Source organism: Numida meleagris, chromosome 3 (assembly GCF_002078875.1).
Source record: "Numida meleagris isolate 19003 breed g44 Domestic line chromosome 3, NumMel1.0, whole genome shotgun sequence".
In the NCBI taxonomy this organism is placed as follows: Eukaryota; Metazoa; Chordata; class Aves; order Galliformes; family Numididae; genus Numida; species Numida meleagris.
This window is the reverse complement of record NC_034411.1, coordinates 8,297,093-8,311,199: the sequence shown is the minus strand read 5'-3', so window position 1 is coordinate 8,311,199 and position 14,107 is coordinate 8,297,093. Positions and strand designations below refer to the sequence as shown.

The following is a 14,107-nucleotide window of genomic DNA, read 5'->3' as shown; positions in this document are numbered from 1 at the left end:
CAATTCATATCTCAGAAGATTCTGAAGGCATGAAGGAGGGACCTTTGTTGCCTTGAGGGATGTCCTCCTGTTGGATACTAGTAGCCAAGCGTGTGCTTTCCAAAGGAGAGGCTGGGTACTAGGTCACTACGCTGAAAAGCCAAGTGTGAAGGAGCGTGCTGCTGCTGTAGCAATGTGTGGCTGCAGGGCTGGTTGGGCTTCTGGAGGGCTCAGTCAGTTTCAGGTCCTAAAAATCTGACAGATTTTTAGACTTTGGATGTACAGTTCTAGATGAGGAAACCGGTGATGCATAAATAGAAGTAAATGGTGTTGCTTTTGAGATGGACTTCTGTAATCCAAAGTGTGAACTTCTGTTTCAGAAGGCAGCTTGGAAGCCACACGACAACTTAATTAAACAGATTGAGCGGGAGTTGTTCTAAATTTGTAGTCTTTGCAAGAGTTATTTAGCTGTTCCTACTTACCAAGTAATTTCTCCACTTCTTTTGGCTGTGCCATCTCAGAGCAGTTCTCAGGAGGCCACCAGCCTGAAATGGAGTGTCTCATGGGCAATGGTGGTGGCACTTTCTAATGGCCTACGCTTGTTCCTCTGAAACGGTATGCAAAAATTTAAATGGTAATTAATGCTTTTTTTTAGCATGCAAGAGAATCATAGCTTTAATTTTGATCTCTATCCATGTGTAATTTACAGCTGCAAAATATATAATGTTGGCTTATTCTCATGTTTTGCCTTTTGAAGGTGTCACTAAGCTTGGTGCATGCAAGGTAGATAGAGGCTTCATTGTTTGGAGTCACAGTTTAATTGCAAGGTTCCAGATCTCTCCATGGTGTTTCGAAGCTGTGGCTGCTGCTGTGGACTTCAGCAGCTGGTGAGTGGCTGCTGTGCTTCCGTTCTCCAGTTCTGCATCTGGACGTGGCAGGCCAGTGCCTCTGCTGAGGAGAGGCAGGAGGAGGTGAGTCCTCCCTGGGAGCGGGACTGTGAGGAGGGCAGCTGGCTTTAGGCCCGCTGGCCACATCAGCAGCAATGCCAGGGTCAGAGCTGGAAGAGCAGCTTGAGATTGCACCTTCCAGCACCTCCTTCCCTGGGAGCAAGCTCTCTTTCTGTCTGCTGTGGCTGAGAGCTGACAACATTTGTGAAATCTGAGCTCCTGCGTAGAGATGGGGAAAGGAGCTAGCACAGCAGGCCACATTTTCTTTTCCCTCCATTTTTTTCTTTGTGATATTAATTTGCAAAAGGAGGTTGATGACAGATGAGGAACCTTTAATTGGAGAGCTCGTTGTGCATGAGCTCAGAATAGATAATAGATTAATTCAGGATTTGATAAAATCATCATTCAGACAGCTAAGCACGAGCTTCTATTGCACAGACTGCCCACGCTGCTCCCCGGCCGGACACCACCCACAGTGGGGCTGCCTGCTGGCTTGCTCCATGCTGGAGCTGTGCTGCCCAGCCTTGTGACACACTCTCCTTGAGAGATGTAAGAGTTTGCACTCTCTTCATAGCTTCAAGTATATATTCAAGCTTCTCAAACTTTCAAGTACTGAGGAGAAAGGCCGCTGTGTGCCTTAGCACTCATTTGCTCTTTGTAGGTATCAACATTCCTCTGCTGACTGTGAGCATCATTGTTCCACTGTCTGTGCACCTGAAGCAGGGGATGTGAGCTTTATCTTCTAGACAAACCATGAAAGCTGGGGCCATTCTGCACCTGCTGCCTTCTCAGAGACCTAGGGAGTATTCACAGTTTCTTTGCATCTTCAAAATACAGACGTTGCTTTGTATCCAAAACATAGCCTTAAAAAGCAAAACAAGCAAGAAAACGTTGGTGTTGTCCGTTTAGAAAAGAGCTCCAAAAGGTGTATCCACATCTGCATGCACTGAGCTGTCATCATCCTTTGGATGAGCCCAGGGGTTGCAAGGAGAGGAGGAAGATGGAGGCACTAACGCAGATGTTTCTGAAGCTTTTCTCTGAGTCCTGACATGACTGTTGGAATGGCACGTTGTCTCATGGACTGCAGGGCACAGACCCTTCATTCTTGTAGCAGTTTGTGAAGGTGAAACCCACCTAAGCAGTACGAACAACAAAGGTAATCCTTTTGTGTAGCTGCTCATAGCAGGCTGTGAAGAATCCCTCTTAAAACTGTGGTAGACAAACCAGAGGAAGAAGGTTCTGTTGTGGATGGTTCCATTTTCTCACAGTGTGGTTTTGGTGAACTATATGTATTTTTCTTCTGTTCTGTGGGAATTGAAGAAATATTTTTTTTCTCTGTTGCTTCCAGAATTAAAAACAGAAATGCCTTCTGTCTGAATGCTACTTGCAAATAAATAAATAAATGAAGGCAGGAAAATAAAAAAAGAGTATCTGTTTTGTGATGGGATCTGAAGCCTCATGCGTATTTTTAATACAGAAATCTATCGTTCAGTGTATGCATTGATTTTTATCAGGCTGCATTTTGGGCACCAGGTGTCAGACAGTTTCATTGTAGTCGTGCTTTTTGCAGTTATTACGGGAACACATCTAGCATTTATATTCGTGATGCTTCAGAATCAGAAGGGATAAAATGTAATATACACTCAGTAGCGCACGTGCTGTGGCGTGGAGGTTCTGTCTTCAGCTTGTGAAGAGGTGTAGGTGGGTGGTGGAGCTGGGTCGGAGCCGAGGGGAAGGCTGATGCTCAGTGCCTGAAAGTTCTCCGAGGGCAGTGCGCTGATTGAGAATCAGAGCTGGAATTTGGATTCAAAATAATTGGTTTCCTTGCTTAAGTTTGCTAAAATTGTGTTTCCCTGGTTCCTGTTACTAATCTATGATTTATTGTTTTACACTGCAGTGAACACGGGTATTTACAAAGAGCGAGGCAGGCAGCATCGATCGTTTGTGTCCGTGTAGCAGAGCATGGGATGGTGAGGCTGCACGAAGGCCTGCGCTTGGCTCTCAAGGCAGAGAGATGATTCTAGCGCTTCACCTTGTTAATCCAGCTTCCAAACCTGCTGTTACATCTTAGGTGAAAATGAGTCGGACTCCAAATGAGCGTGTGCTTGTTGGCTTGGCAGCTGCCAGGCCCCAGCTCTGCAGGTGAGCAGAGCGGCGAGTTCATCACAGATCAGGAGCAGGTGGGCTGCACAGGCCGGGTTGTGCGGAGCCTGCTCGCACCATGTGCCACTCCGTGGGGCAGCGACCGACTGGAAACTGAAAGCTTTTAAACTGTGGATTCGGTGCTGTTAAAATGTAGAGGAATATGCGCTCTGAAAAAGAATGTTAAAAACAAGCAAAAAACAAACACAAAAAAACCAACCGTACAAGATCAGGCACCTGAGAGATCTGAGCCATGTGAGCTTTGCACCCTAAAGCAACACACTTGTTTTGGATGTGCAAGGTGTGTCTGAATGGCCCTGCTGGCCTGAGCCTCAGCAACCTGTGCATGGAGCCTGAGCTGAGAGCTGTGTGCTGTGATGTTCTGGCATGGAGTGGCTGGGGAGCCTGGTTTCACCAGCAAGCTTCGGGTGGGCTTTGTTGCAGGGCGCTGGGAGGCGTTCCTAGGCTCTGGGGAGGTCGGGTGTGTGGTGTAAGACTTCTGGGCTACGTGTCTGCCTAAAGCAGGGAGGGCGGTAAAGGAATTAGTTTCCAAAGAGCCTCTTCGGGTGTTCTGCAGTATGAAATTCTGTTGAAAAAAGCTTTAAGAAAAGATTTTGCTATGCAGTCCTGTCGAGTTTGTTTTGCTCAAGATTCTTTGTTGTGATTACTCCTTGAAAAATGAAGCTGAATCTGTCCTTGTCACTTGTTGTGAATAATGGAGGAACTTGTGCTTTGTTTAATCCAGCTTGTTCTGCAAACTTCATTTGTATTTGGTTTAAGGAAACCGAGTCATCAGCCCTGCATGCTGCACATTCCAGGTTTAGCCTTGTAAATAGATGCTGTGCAGATTCAATAGTTCTGACTGCACTTCTGAAATAATCACAGTGTCTCTCTTTGTTCCTTTTTTAACCAAGGAAAATCAGACTAGAACTTCATGCAAAAAGCGTAATTTTGAGGTATGTAAGTCTTGTAGATGTTGGTCAGTTTAGCTACGTATGTATTAAAAATAATAGGTTTTTCAGCAGCTTGTGTTTTGAAAAAATGAGTGGAGGCCTCTGGTGGGAAGAAATGGAGGAGGAGTTCTGCTGCATTAGATGCCCAAGTGAAGATGCAGAAGCAGAGAGGTCTCAGCCGGTGTCCCCTTGCTGTGCCTGTTCAAATGACTGCTTTTTTGCAATTCCCCAGCCTCCCTACGACTGTCAGGTGGTGGCAGTGAAGGAAGAGCAATCTTTGGCTTCTTTCAGAGGCTTGAAGTATTACACTGGCAGTGGCAGTGCTACACTGGATTGGGAGGCCGCAGTGGTGCTACAGATGCAGGCTGGCACGGTGCCGCCCGGGTGGTGCCTGGGGCTGCTCCCAGGCCTCCCACAGCAGCTCCAGGGGGAGCGTGTCATCCCCCGGGGCTTACTTTGCTGGTGGATGAGTCTCGGCATCTTGAGCGATCACCCTGAACGACACCTGGATGACAGGGAGATGTTTTGAATACAGGCAGACAGAATCTATGATGATGGTTAAGGGGGACTAGCAAAGAAAACCCCAAACCCTATCCTGAAATGCAGAGCTTCATCTTGCAGTCTGCTTCATCCTACAAGCAGCAGAGGTGGGCTTTATCTAAGTGCCATCTTTATTTTCTTCTTTCTGACTGTTTGAATCACTGCTGTACCTTCACTCAGCACCGTGGCTAACTTGGCAAATGTGTCAGCGCGTGACATCATTCTTCCCAGCACCTCTAGGTCTGTTTTAAACAGTGGTGGTGACTCGGCTGGACTTGCTTAGAGCTGTAGAATTTCATTGATTGTGGCCACCAGGAAATTCTGAAGGAAGAAGCTTTCTATAAAGCTCACAGTAAGCTGTTGCTCGTTGAGTTCCTTGTCTAATGGTAACACGGACAGCATGGTATAGCACCCAGTGCAGAAAGCTGCACTGCAAAGAGGTCTTTCCAAATTAATTAACTGTAAAATGAGGAAAAAGTAATGTTCATCCCAAATTAATGGCAGTGCAGAACTGATGGCATTTATTTTTTAGAGGCCATTATAGAGCCTTGATAGCATTCCAGCAGTCAGATAGGGAACAGTGCTGGTGAGGAGGGAGGACTGGGTTCTAATGAAAGCCTCACACGTTGTGCTGGTGTGCACAATGCAGAGGGGACAAAGGTTTTAAAAAAAATAAAAATCTTATCGGGGTACTTTAACTTCAGAAGTACTTTGCCTTCAGTCCTCAAGTAATTATTTTTACCCTTCAATAGGTGCATCTGCATGCTATTGTGCCAACGCTGCTGCTTCTCTTGTTAATTATAGTCTTTTATGCTTGCTTCACAAGAGTGATCTAGCAGCTTGTAATAATTAATGCAGTTCTAATCAAACATGGTAAGAGAAAAACTAGCTCCCTCCGCCCCAAAAGCAAAACCCAGCACAGGCAATTGGCTGCCAAAGCGCAGGCTGTGTGTCTCTGTACATTGGAAATGTACTTTGGGCATTACAGGCATGTAGGGGCGGTTGGGTGCTGTTAAATGTAATGGTACCTTGTTCCGAACAAATGCTTCTATGTTTACTGCCCTTCAACCCAAGGGCTGTTAGTAATTGGTCCGGCCATTGGCTTCAGCTGACGTAACTCAGGTTCGGTTTGTGATTCGTTCCAACAACAGATGCTAAGTGTAAGTCTTCTGTAGTTTTCTGCTATCAAAGTCAAATCATAGGCTTGGTGGAAAAATATGCATCTTTCCTGGCCGATGTTATCTGTTTCTGCTGAAAACAAACTTACAAAACAAAAGCTAACAGCAGACTAATACCTTTTATGTCCTTCTCTCACAAATGATATTTGGAGAGTTCTGTAATCAAAATACCATGCCAAATATTTCCTGTAATGGTCCAACCGAATCCCAGAAGACCTTGAGTCTTGCTCAGCCTCCATTTCCATCGGTAACATTTGTGGCATATAAGGTGAGGATCAGATGACATAGTGCTGTCCAGCCTGTGGAATGTATTTAGTAGTTCGTTAAATAATTGTGGATGTGGAGAAGTCTAGGTCTAGTGTTTCCTTTTATTTTTTTCCTCCGTTGTTTTAATGGGAGAATTGAAGATACCAGAATCATAGTTTCCACCTGCCAGGAAAAGCAGGCATGCTTTTAAATTATGGATGTTTTGTTAATCTGTCATTTTTAATCTCCTTTTATTTACTCAGTTTGTAGGGCTATGACGAAGCTTTTTCCTGAGCCCCAGACTTTGAAATCACTATATTCCCGGTGGTTTTGCTGAGTAACTTTCACTTATCGCTTGTAGATAATACAGTAAATATTACCATAAGTATCCCGTCTGCAGGAGTGGTTTCTTCTTGTGAACCACGCAACAAAGTGCAAAGAGCCAATACAAGCTTTCGGTACTTGCTCCCTGCTGACAGCCTCCAGCCTTTGGCCGTGGCAGCCGCCTGCACACCGCTTGTGCCAGTTCCCCTGCTGCCTCCCAGCACCAGTGTGGGGTGAAGTGCAGAGCACCAGCAAGGCGCAGCTCCTGCTGGAAGGCTGCTGCTACGGAGCTGGACAGATCGAAGCAGGTCGTTAGCACGAGGTGCAGGGGTTCAGCTAAAACTCCATTCTTGGCCCCACACCAACCCCATCGTAGAGTTAGCAATGTGTTATTCGCTACCTTAAGCGCCCTGACTTTGCTGGAGCTCAGTAAAGGACTGTCTTAAAGCCAGTGGGCTTGAAGGAAAGAAAAAATGTTGCTTGTGCGGCACAGGATATAAATTTTATTTTTTATAGCTGACCGTTGGTATTTCTTCAGCTTGCAACGCAGTGAGTTTTGTATTTGGAACAATTTCTGAGTTTACAAGGTACATTTACAAAAAAAAATAATACTAAATCTGATCTTCAACTCCCTTATTAGGAAACTTTATTTGCTTGGACTGGTGGTTAATGAGCAGCCTGGGTTTATGATGTGCAGGAGGGGAGACGTCGGCAGAATCAAATACTACTGAACTGCTCTAAATGAGCAAACGGAATTATTTGGTTTTGGCCATTTCCTAACACTGAGACATCGCTAGTAACCTTCAGTGCAAAGTTCCTGCTTAAGATATGGACTGGGTGCTTTCTGTTGTGTATTGGCACAGAAGAGCAACAAACAGATTCTGGAAGAGAATGTTGTTCGTGGCTTCTTCTGTAAAGTGATTCCATGAAGATATTTTTAAATGGTTGGATTTGTGACTTTCTTGAAGAAAACCCCTTAACAAAAATGACCGTTAGTTTTGGCAAAGCATGTGATGTACTCAGTGGGGAAGCTCATCCTTTGGGATATTTTCTACTCCTTTCTCCTCTCCCCATTCCTTTTTGCCATTTTTCTGTCTCCTTATTGTGATTACTTTCCTCTTTTTATTTTGGCAAAGTACCTCTGGAAGCGGATTTCTCAAATACTTTGAGCTGAAGGAGCTGAAGGAGCAGCATGCTCAGTGCTTAACAAAAATATATATACAGCAGAAAAAGCCTCACGGAACGAGGGGTGCTGCTGCTCTCCTATCAGCATGGCCCAATCTTCTCCATGTGAATGGAGTCCCTAGCTTGCTTTTTCACGTTAGCGTTATGTGTTTTTTTTGTATTCCTAGCAGAAGGAGTCCTTCAGAACTGGGAAGTAAATCCAGTCTTGGTGTCAATTGTGTGTACGCGACAGCTCCCACCCGAGAGCTGCACTGCAGCCCCAGCTGGCTCGGACAGCCTATGTAAAACAAAGCCACAGCACAGTTTGACATGAAATGAAGGAATTAGATGCAATGTAAGGTCCGTTCCCAGCCTGGTGCAGGAGGTGGTGTCATAGGAGAGGGCTGCCCATGTTTTACTGCCTGTCTCTGGTTGTCTTACATCCAGACTTTGAAGGATTCCTGCACTGGGACTTGTGAATACTTGACAATTGTTTAATGCTTCTTAAGTTTTTCAGCTGAATAAGAATGTTGCATCTACATACAGCCTCTTCTTTTTTTTCTTCTTTTTGAGGCATTTGGTATAGCTATGTGTCTCTTCTAGAGGATCCCACAACGAAAGTAGCAGTGCTGCCAGAGTGCACGTGTGGATCAGTTCTGCTTTGAATTGTCATGTTCCTGCACTACTGCTCTTGTTCTTACCTCTCTTTGTTCTGCAGCCTGCTTCTCTGTGCTTAAATGTTTTTGGGTCGTCTCCTGTCTGGTCTCCAGCTGCAAATGTGGGCACCCCTGGAGCCATTGCACAGCATCACTTTGATGATCTTGAAGGTCCTTTCCAGCCTGAACAATTCTATGATTCTGTGATCACTTTTCCTGTGGTACATTCCGGTGTTGGAAGGCGATCCAGTGCTGTTGGCAGAAAAATCTCTTGTGATGCCAGGATGTACAGGACAAAACCAGGTAGAGGAGAAGGGGCTTGCCATTATCTGAGCTGGAGCTGCAGGAGAGGACTGGACCTGGGTAGCCATCCCCAGCTTCAGTCCCAGGGTCTCTGCAGGGCTGTGTGTCTGCTGCTTTCCTGCCTGCCTGCAGAATTGGGTGTTGGCAGAAGCCCTGTGTTGAGCTGGTGCCTGTGCTAATGGCAGTGTCTGTAAGGAGTGGTAATGTCTCTGCTTTTGTGCCTACACCACTCTTCTGCAGGGCTTGTATGAAAAAACCCTTTGCTTTATTTTGGACCTTGAGAAGCTGCCCAGGTAGCTTTGACATAGCCCTTCTTCCTTTTCCCTCTGACTGTCCTCCAGATCAAACCTTGCCTGTGTCAGGGGCTTGCTGTGGGGCAGGTGAATGATGGCAAAGGGCTGGCAGTTTTTCTCCATTACCCAGCTCTTACCTTCTTTCCATGCCCATAAACTAGAGCTGCTCTTAGCTGGGTGTCATGGGCTGTTAGGTTGGTTTGTTTGTTTGTTTGTTTCCTGCTAAATTGGGAAGTTAATTCTACCTGCAAGTGTTCTTCTGATGAAAGCTTGTGGAAACTTGCTCTTGAAGTCTATTAGATCCTGAGAATATGGAAAGACTGTGTCAAGAATGTCTGTCCCTTGTGCATGCTTAGGAGCTGGTGCTGACGTACACCTAAGTGTGCCAGGGCACCACTGGTGTGCTGGGGCTGTGCTGCGAGGGGAGCAGGGAGGATACAGGCTGCTGAGCACTGTCTCCCTTGAGACAAGAGGGAGAGATGGGGGCTTCTCCTTGTCCTCTGGGCCTTTCCTGCTGAGGCTGGCCTTTGGGTGACTCCCGGGACATAGCCTCACACTCACATCAAGGGTCGTCCCTGCAGCAGCCAGTGGCAAAGAAGAAATGCAGGGTTTTGTTTGTTTGCTTGTTTTTTCTGCCTCCTATTGCTTTTGGTGTTACTTTGTGCGCAGAAGTAAGCTCAGGGTTGAGTGAGTCAAGGTAAAGGTAAATTTGGTTCGTAGGCTAATTCCTTAAGTGAGAATAAGTCAGCTTTAAAGAATGAAGTGAAGCAACTCCAGAAGAAAAAGCTGGTCATAGACTGGGCACTTGGGTGGCTTTGCTTATAGGGAATCGCTTGGGGGTATTTCTTTTTCTGGTGGTGCAAGCGCAGCTTCCGCCAGAGCTGCTGAGGCTGCATGCAGGCAGGTGAGAACCTAACGTGCCAAACGCACCGGGTGAGTGGGCAGCTGTCAAAGTATGGCAGCTTGAGCTCATTGCCAAGCAGGATTTTACAGCAGGAGCTGCAAGCAGAGCCAACGAACAGTCCTAAAGAATCCGTAAGAGTGAAATTACAGGATATAAAATGGAGTGGATTATTTCACTTTGTATTTCTCCCAGGCTTGAAGTGAAGAGAGATGTTAAAGGAGGCAATAAGAATAGCAAATAGAATTCAGTGTCCTTATGTCATGTGCAGCACCTGGCCTTTGTCTGTAGTTTTTTGGGGTTTTTTTGGTCAGAATAACTTTAGTTCTGGTGGTATTTAAATGTAAATTGTAAGTGATCTATTAGCTCTATTGCAGCCTGTAGGAGTGATGGACAGCTCAATGGTATGTAATGTAATATGGTAGCCAGCAATTCAGCAGCGCTTCAGACGAGCTCTCAGCCTGTTAAAGCAGTTCGTTGTTCATTGAAAGAGTCGGGTATGGAGTCTCCCTGCAATTCCAAGTGCTTGCGTGGATGCTATTTAGATTCATCTTACGATATACTCAAAGCATTCATTACATCTTCACTTTTTCTTTAACATATATTTCCCTCACCTAACTGTGTTTTTTTTTTTATCAGGAAACAGACTTTGCGGTTGGCTTTAGGGAGGCAGAATTATTACAGCACAGTGTCTCAAAAATCATAGTAGTAAGCAGAGTCCCAGCTCTGGTGCTTTTACATGGAGATATGAACTTTGCTGGAAATTGCTGGCAAAGACAGGCCTGCTGATGGAAGTTGTGTCATCAGACGGAAACACTGAGGACCAGAGGGTCAGGAGCCTCCAGAAGAGGGGTTGTGGGTCTGGAAGTGAGACCTGAAGTGTGGTAACAGGGTGGGAAGCAGATCATGAGTCAAAAAAAATAAAACATAAGGCTGGAAGTTAGGTCCATGTCAAAAATCACTTGCGGACAATTGGAGGACTAATAAGGAGGAACTAATATGACTCTAGCTATTAACCAAGAACTAACTCTTAAGTTTTAAGAGAAAACAATATGTACTGGAAGTGTCCCTTATAGAGTTTCCATCTATGTTCGCTCCAAGTACAGGATAAAACAGTGGCTTGGAGAGCCATGCTAGATTTCAGCATGCTTGTCATTTGGCGCTGAAGTTGAGGAAGCTCTGATTTATCCATCTGAGGTCATCCAAGGAGATTTCAAGGAGTGATGCAGTGCTTCATTCTCTTGATGTTTGAGGTATTCAAATAGGAAAAATATCCTTTGGGGATGAAAAGTGTGAAATGTTTGCACTGCTACTTAGCAGAGCCTTTTCAATCTATTTGCTTAAGAATTCAAGGTACAATTTGCATTGATACTTACTATGAGTTCTGGATTGTTTCGAAGGTGTCTTTAAAGAGGCTAGATTTGCAGAACTGAGTCGTGGGCTGTGTCCTGTTCTCTGCCCTGTGGAGAGATGCCTGCAGGCAAGGAAAGCAGAAGGATGGAGCATGAGTGTGCTGACGGGAGGACGGTCTCTTTCTGTAAAATACAATGTTAATTTTCCTGCTAAGTCACTGATTCTGAGAGTGCTTTTAGAGAAGCTATTTTTAAGAGATAATGACATTCTCGGAGGATACATTATGTATTGCGAGAGCTTTAGTATAAACCGTTTTCATATTGATTTTGTTGTAATTTAAGCTGTATTTCCTTTTCCTCAACAGGCAGCCAGATAAACTAGTGGTGGTTTGGACAAGAAGAAGCCGAAGAAAATCCTCTAAGGTAAGTTGATTGCTGTCTGTGTTCCCACTCTGGTGGCAAGCAAGAGTCAGCTGCTTGAAGGTCTTGTCTCTTGAGTGTGGGGAGCAGCAGAATAAATGAGGAATAATTCCATTTTCTTCTAACTCAGTATAGCCGTAAAGTTCAGTATAAGCTGCTGTTGATGTCAGTGCTGATTTATGGAAACACTTAAGTCTGATTTCTGCTTGAGTTATTTGTTTAGCATGAGTGCATCATCAGTTCAATTTCAGTTATTAATTGCTAAACCAAATTAAAAAGGAGAATGTTTCACTACTAGAAGTGTCTTAAAGATAATTAAAAAATATAAAGAATTTGACAGCCCTGCAAGAGAGAAAATGTGAATAGGAGGCTATTCTACAAATAGAAAATACTGCAAGTCAAAAGGAATACGAGCAGGCTCTTTCAGCCCTATATAGTAACTTTGAATTAAATTTTAATATTGAACTCCTACAAACACTGTGAGGAAGGAAGTCTATAAACTCGTGTTTAGTGCTTATGACATAAAGTTTGTCATGCACTGAGCTGTTTTTGTGTGGATAACATTTTACAAGCAGAGTAGCTCTCACTTCTGTGAACTTCACCTTAGTTTTCTTCCTGCAGTAATGAATGTGAAAGTGTTGTTAGAGTACTGTCTGTGTTGAAAGCTGCTTAGTTTGCGTAGCCTGCTGTATTTGACTGCTCTGGTTGTGAGATGTGGCTATCCTGCCTGGAGTTTCCTTTGGGCCTCGGGAGAAGGGGAAGACGAGATGGACAGTCTGGTTTTGTGGCTCTATTTCTGTAGAAAATTAAGGTGAAAAGAGATGTCCTACACTTGCACTTTGACTGAAACAAACCACAGAGATTTCTAAACCTCTGCAGAGTCTAATATGACTGTGTCTTGCGTGGTATTGTATTATCCACTAATAAGAATAAAATTGTCAGTTACTCCTAGCTGTCAGTTGTTGTGGTGCACAGGAAAGGTGGGAAACCTATTCCATGTATACAGCAAGCAAGCAAAGGTTTTTGAACGTTGTTCACATTGGAGGACTTTGTCAACTCGTGTCCTCTGGATCAGGGCTGTCCTCCATCTGCTCAAGTATTGCTAAGTGAGACGGGGGGAAGCTTCAGTGAGCTGGAGGAACGATGAGTCCCAACCCCCGGCAGATCTGCAGGGGAAGGAGGGGCTGTGTGCTGGTCTCCTCCCTCTGCTCTGCCCATAGCTGTTGCCTTTCACCCTGGTCAGGCCTATGGCATGTGATCTTGTCCAGAAGAGGAAGTTTGGGAACAGTTCCTTAATATATCTGTTAAATAGAGATCGTCTAAGCTCGTGTGTGTGTAACTCAATGATATTCCCAAGAACTCTGGGACAGTGGAGAGAGGACACCCGTAACACAGAATGTATCTTGAAATATTCACTGGAGAACCTAAATGTTTAGAAAACATGGTATATGGTTTCCTACCCCACTCAGGAGACATTTCTTTCTTTCTTTTTTGGTTGTCATGTGTTCTTGCTATGTTATGTCTTTTAACTGGATGTCTAAACTATTTTAAGGTTTGTTTTCTAAAGCCACATTACTGCCTGAATGTGACTGTACAACCAAACGCCTGTTCCGGTGCATGCATCCTAACTTCTGCTTTGGGGTATGACAACCCAAAGGTATTACATGGCGAGTAAACACAAAGGTGTGAACTTAGTCTGGCACCTTTTCCAAGATAGCTGTTGTTGTTCTTGAGCAAAGCCAGTCAGACTGTCGCCCTTTCATTGAAGGATAAAATAGCTCAGGTTACATTGAAATAACAGCATGATGTGTATCTAGGTAGTAACTTCTGATGTAAATGTCCACTGTGGCTTTTCTGCATGTTTCCCGTAACTTCTATAGTATAGAGAGAGAAAAGGTAATGCAGAACAGAAAATTCAATATTTACTCAAGAATTGTAACACTGAGAAGCCCAGTGAAAAGCAGGATATTTGTCCATGAATTTGGTTTGTTCAGATTTAGGAGCTGTTCAGAAACAGAAGGTCTAACAAAATCCAGTGGGGCTTTGTAAGGGAGTTGGTTTTTGCCTGTGCTGTTACGGACGTGATAGGCTCCAGCAGCAACATTTCACTGAACTGAGAGGGTTTCCTAACAGTAGCTCAGCTTTTGGGCTGAGGTTATTTCATCTGGGCCATAAAACTGTAAAAAATATTTATGTCCTTTTGCATGTGTCTGTTCTCTTCCTAGCCACAAGCAGATGCACTTCTCAGGTAAACTGGCAGATTTCCCTGGGACTCAGAATCTTTCTCTAACTCGTTAGTTCCTGCCTCGTAATATCCCACAAAGGTATTTTAAAGAGGTTGAGTGGCGTTGAGGCCTTAACAGAGGGTAGGGTTAATTCTAAAGCTTAGGTGGTTGATGCAGTCGGAGCTGCTTGGGTCCAAGACTGCAGATCAATAAATGTTCTTGATCTCTTGGTCATCCTGCCAGTAAAATACTTTATTCAACGCATTTATTTCATCTAATTACCTTCTTGGAAGCAAACCAAATGAGTATTTCCTCTTACTTTGTTTTTGACAGACCTTGGGCTCAGAGAGTACCAAGCATTAATAATGTTGTGTTTTTAAGCTTCTTTGAAAAGGAGGAGGAAAGGAATGAGGTTTTACTGTAAGGATACTGTAGAGATTTCTTTTATGACCTTTTGGTATAGCTAGAGATAATGGAGGATATT

General features: G+C 44.4%; 1 protein-coding gene across 9 annotated transcripts in view; it reads left to right on the top strand.

Annotated features, from left to right (window-relative positions):
- Positions 1 to 14,107, top strand: part of EHBP1 (EH domain binding protein 1) — a 196,851-nt gene that overhangs the window by 15,710 nt on the left and 167,034 nt on the right. For all 9 annotated transcript variants that reach the window (XM_021392958.1, XM_021392953.1, XM_021392959.1 and 6 more), the window contains exon 3: positions 11,344 to 11,401. In XM_021392958.1, coding sequence (XP_021248633.1) covers positions 11,344 to 11,401 — 58 coding nt within the window. The remainder of the gene's footprint in view (positions 1 to 11,343; positions 11,402 to 14,107) is intronic.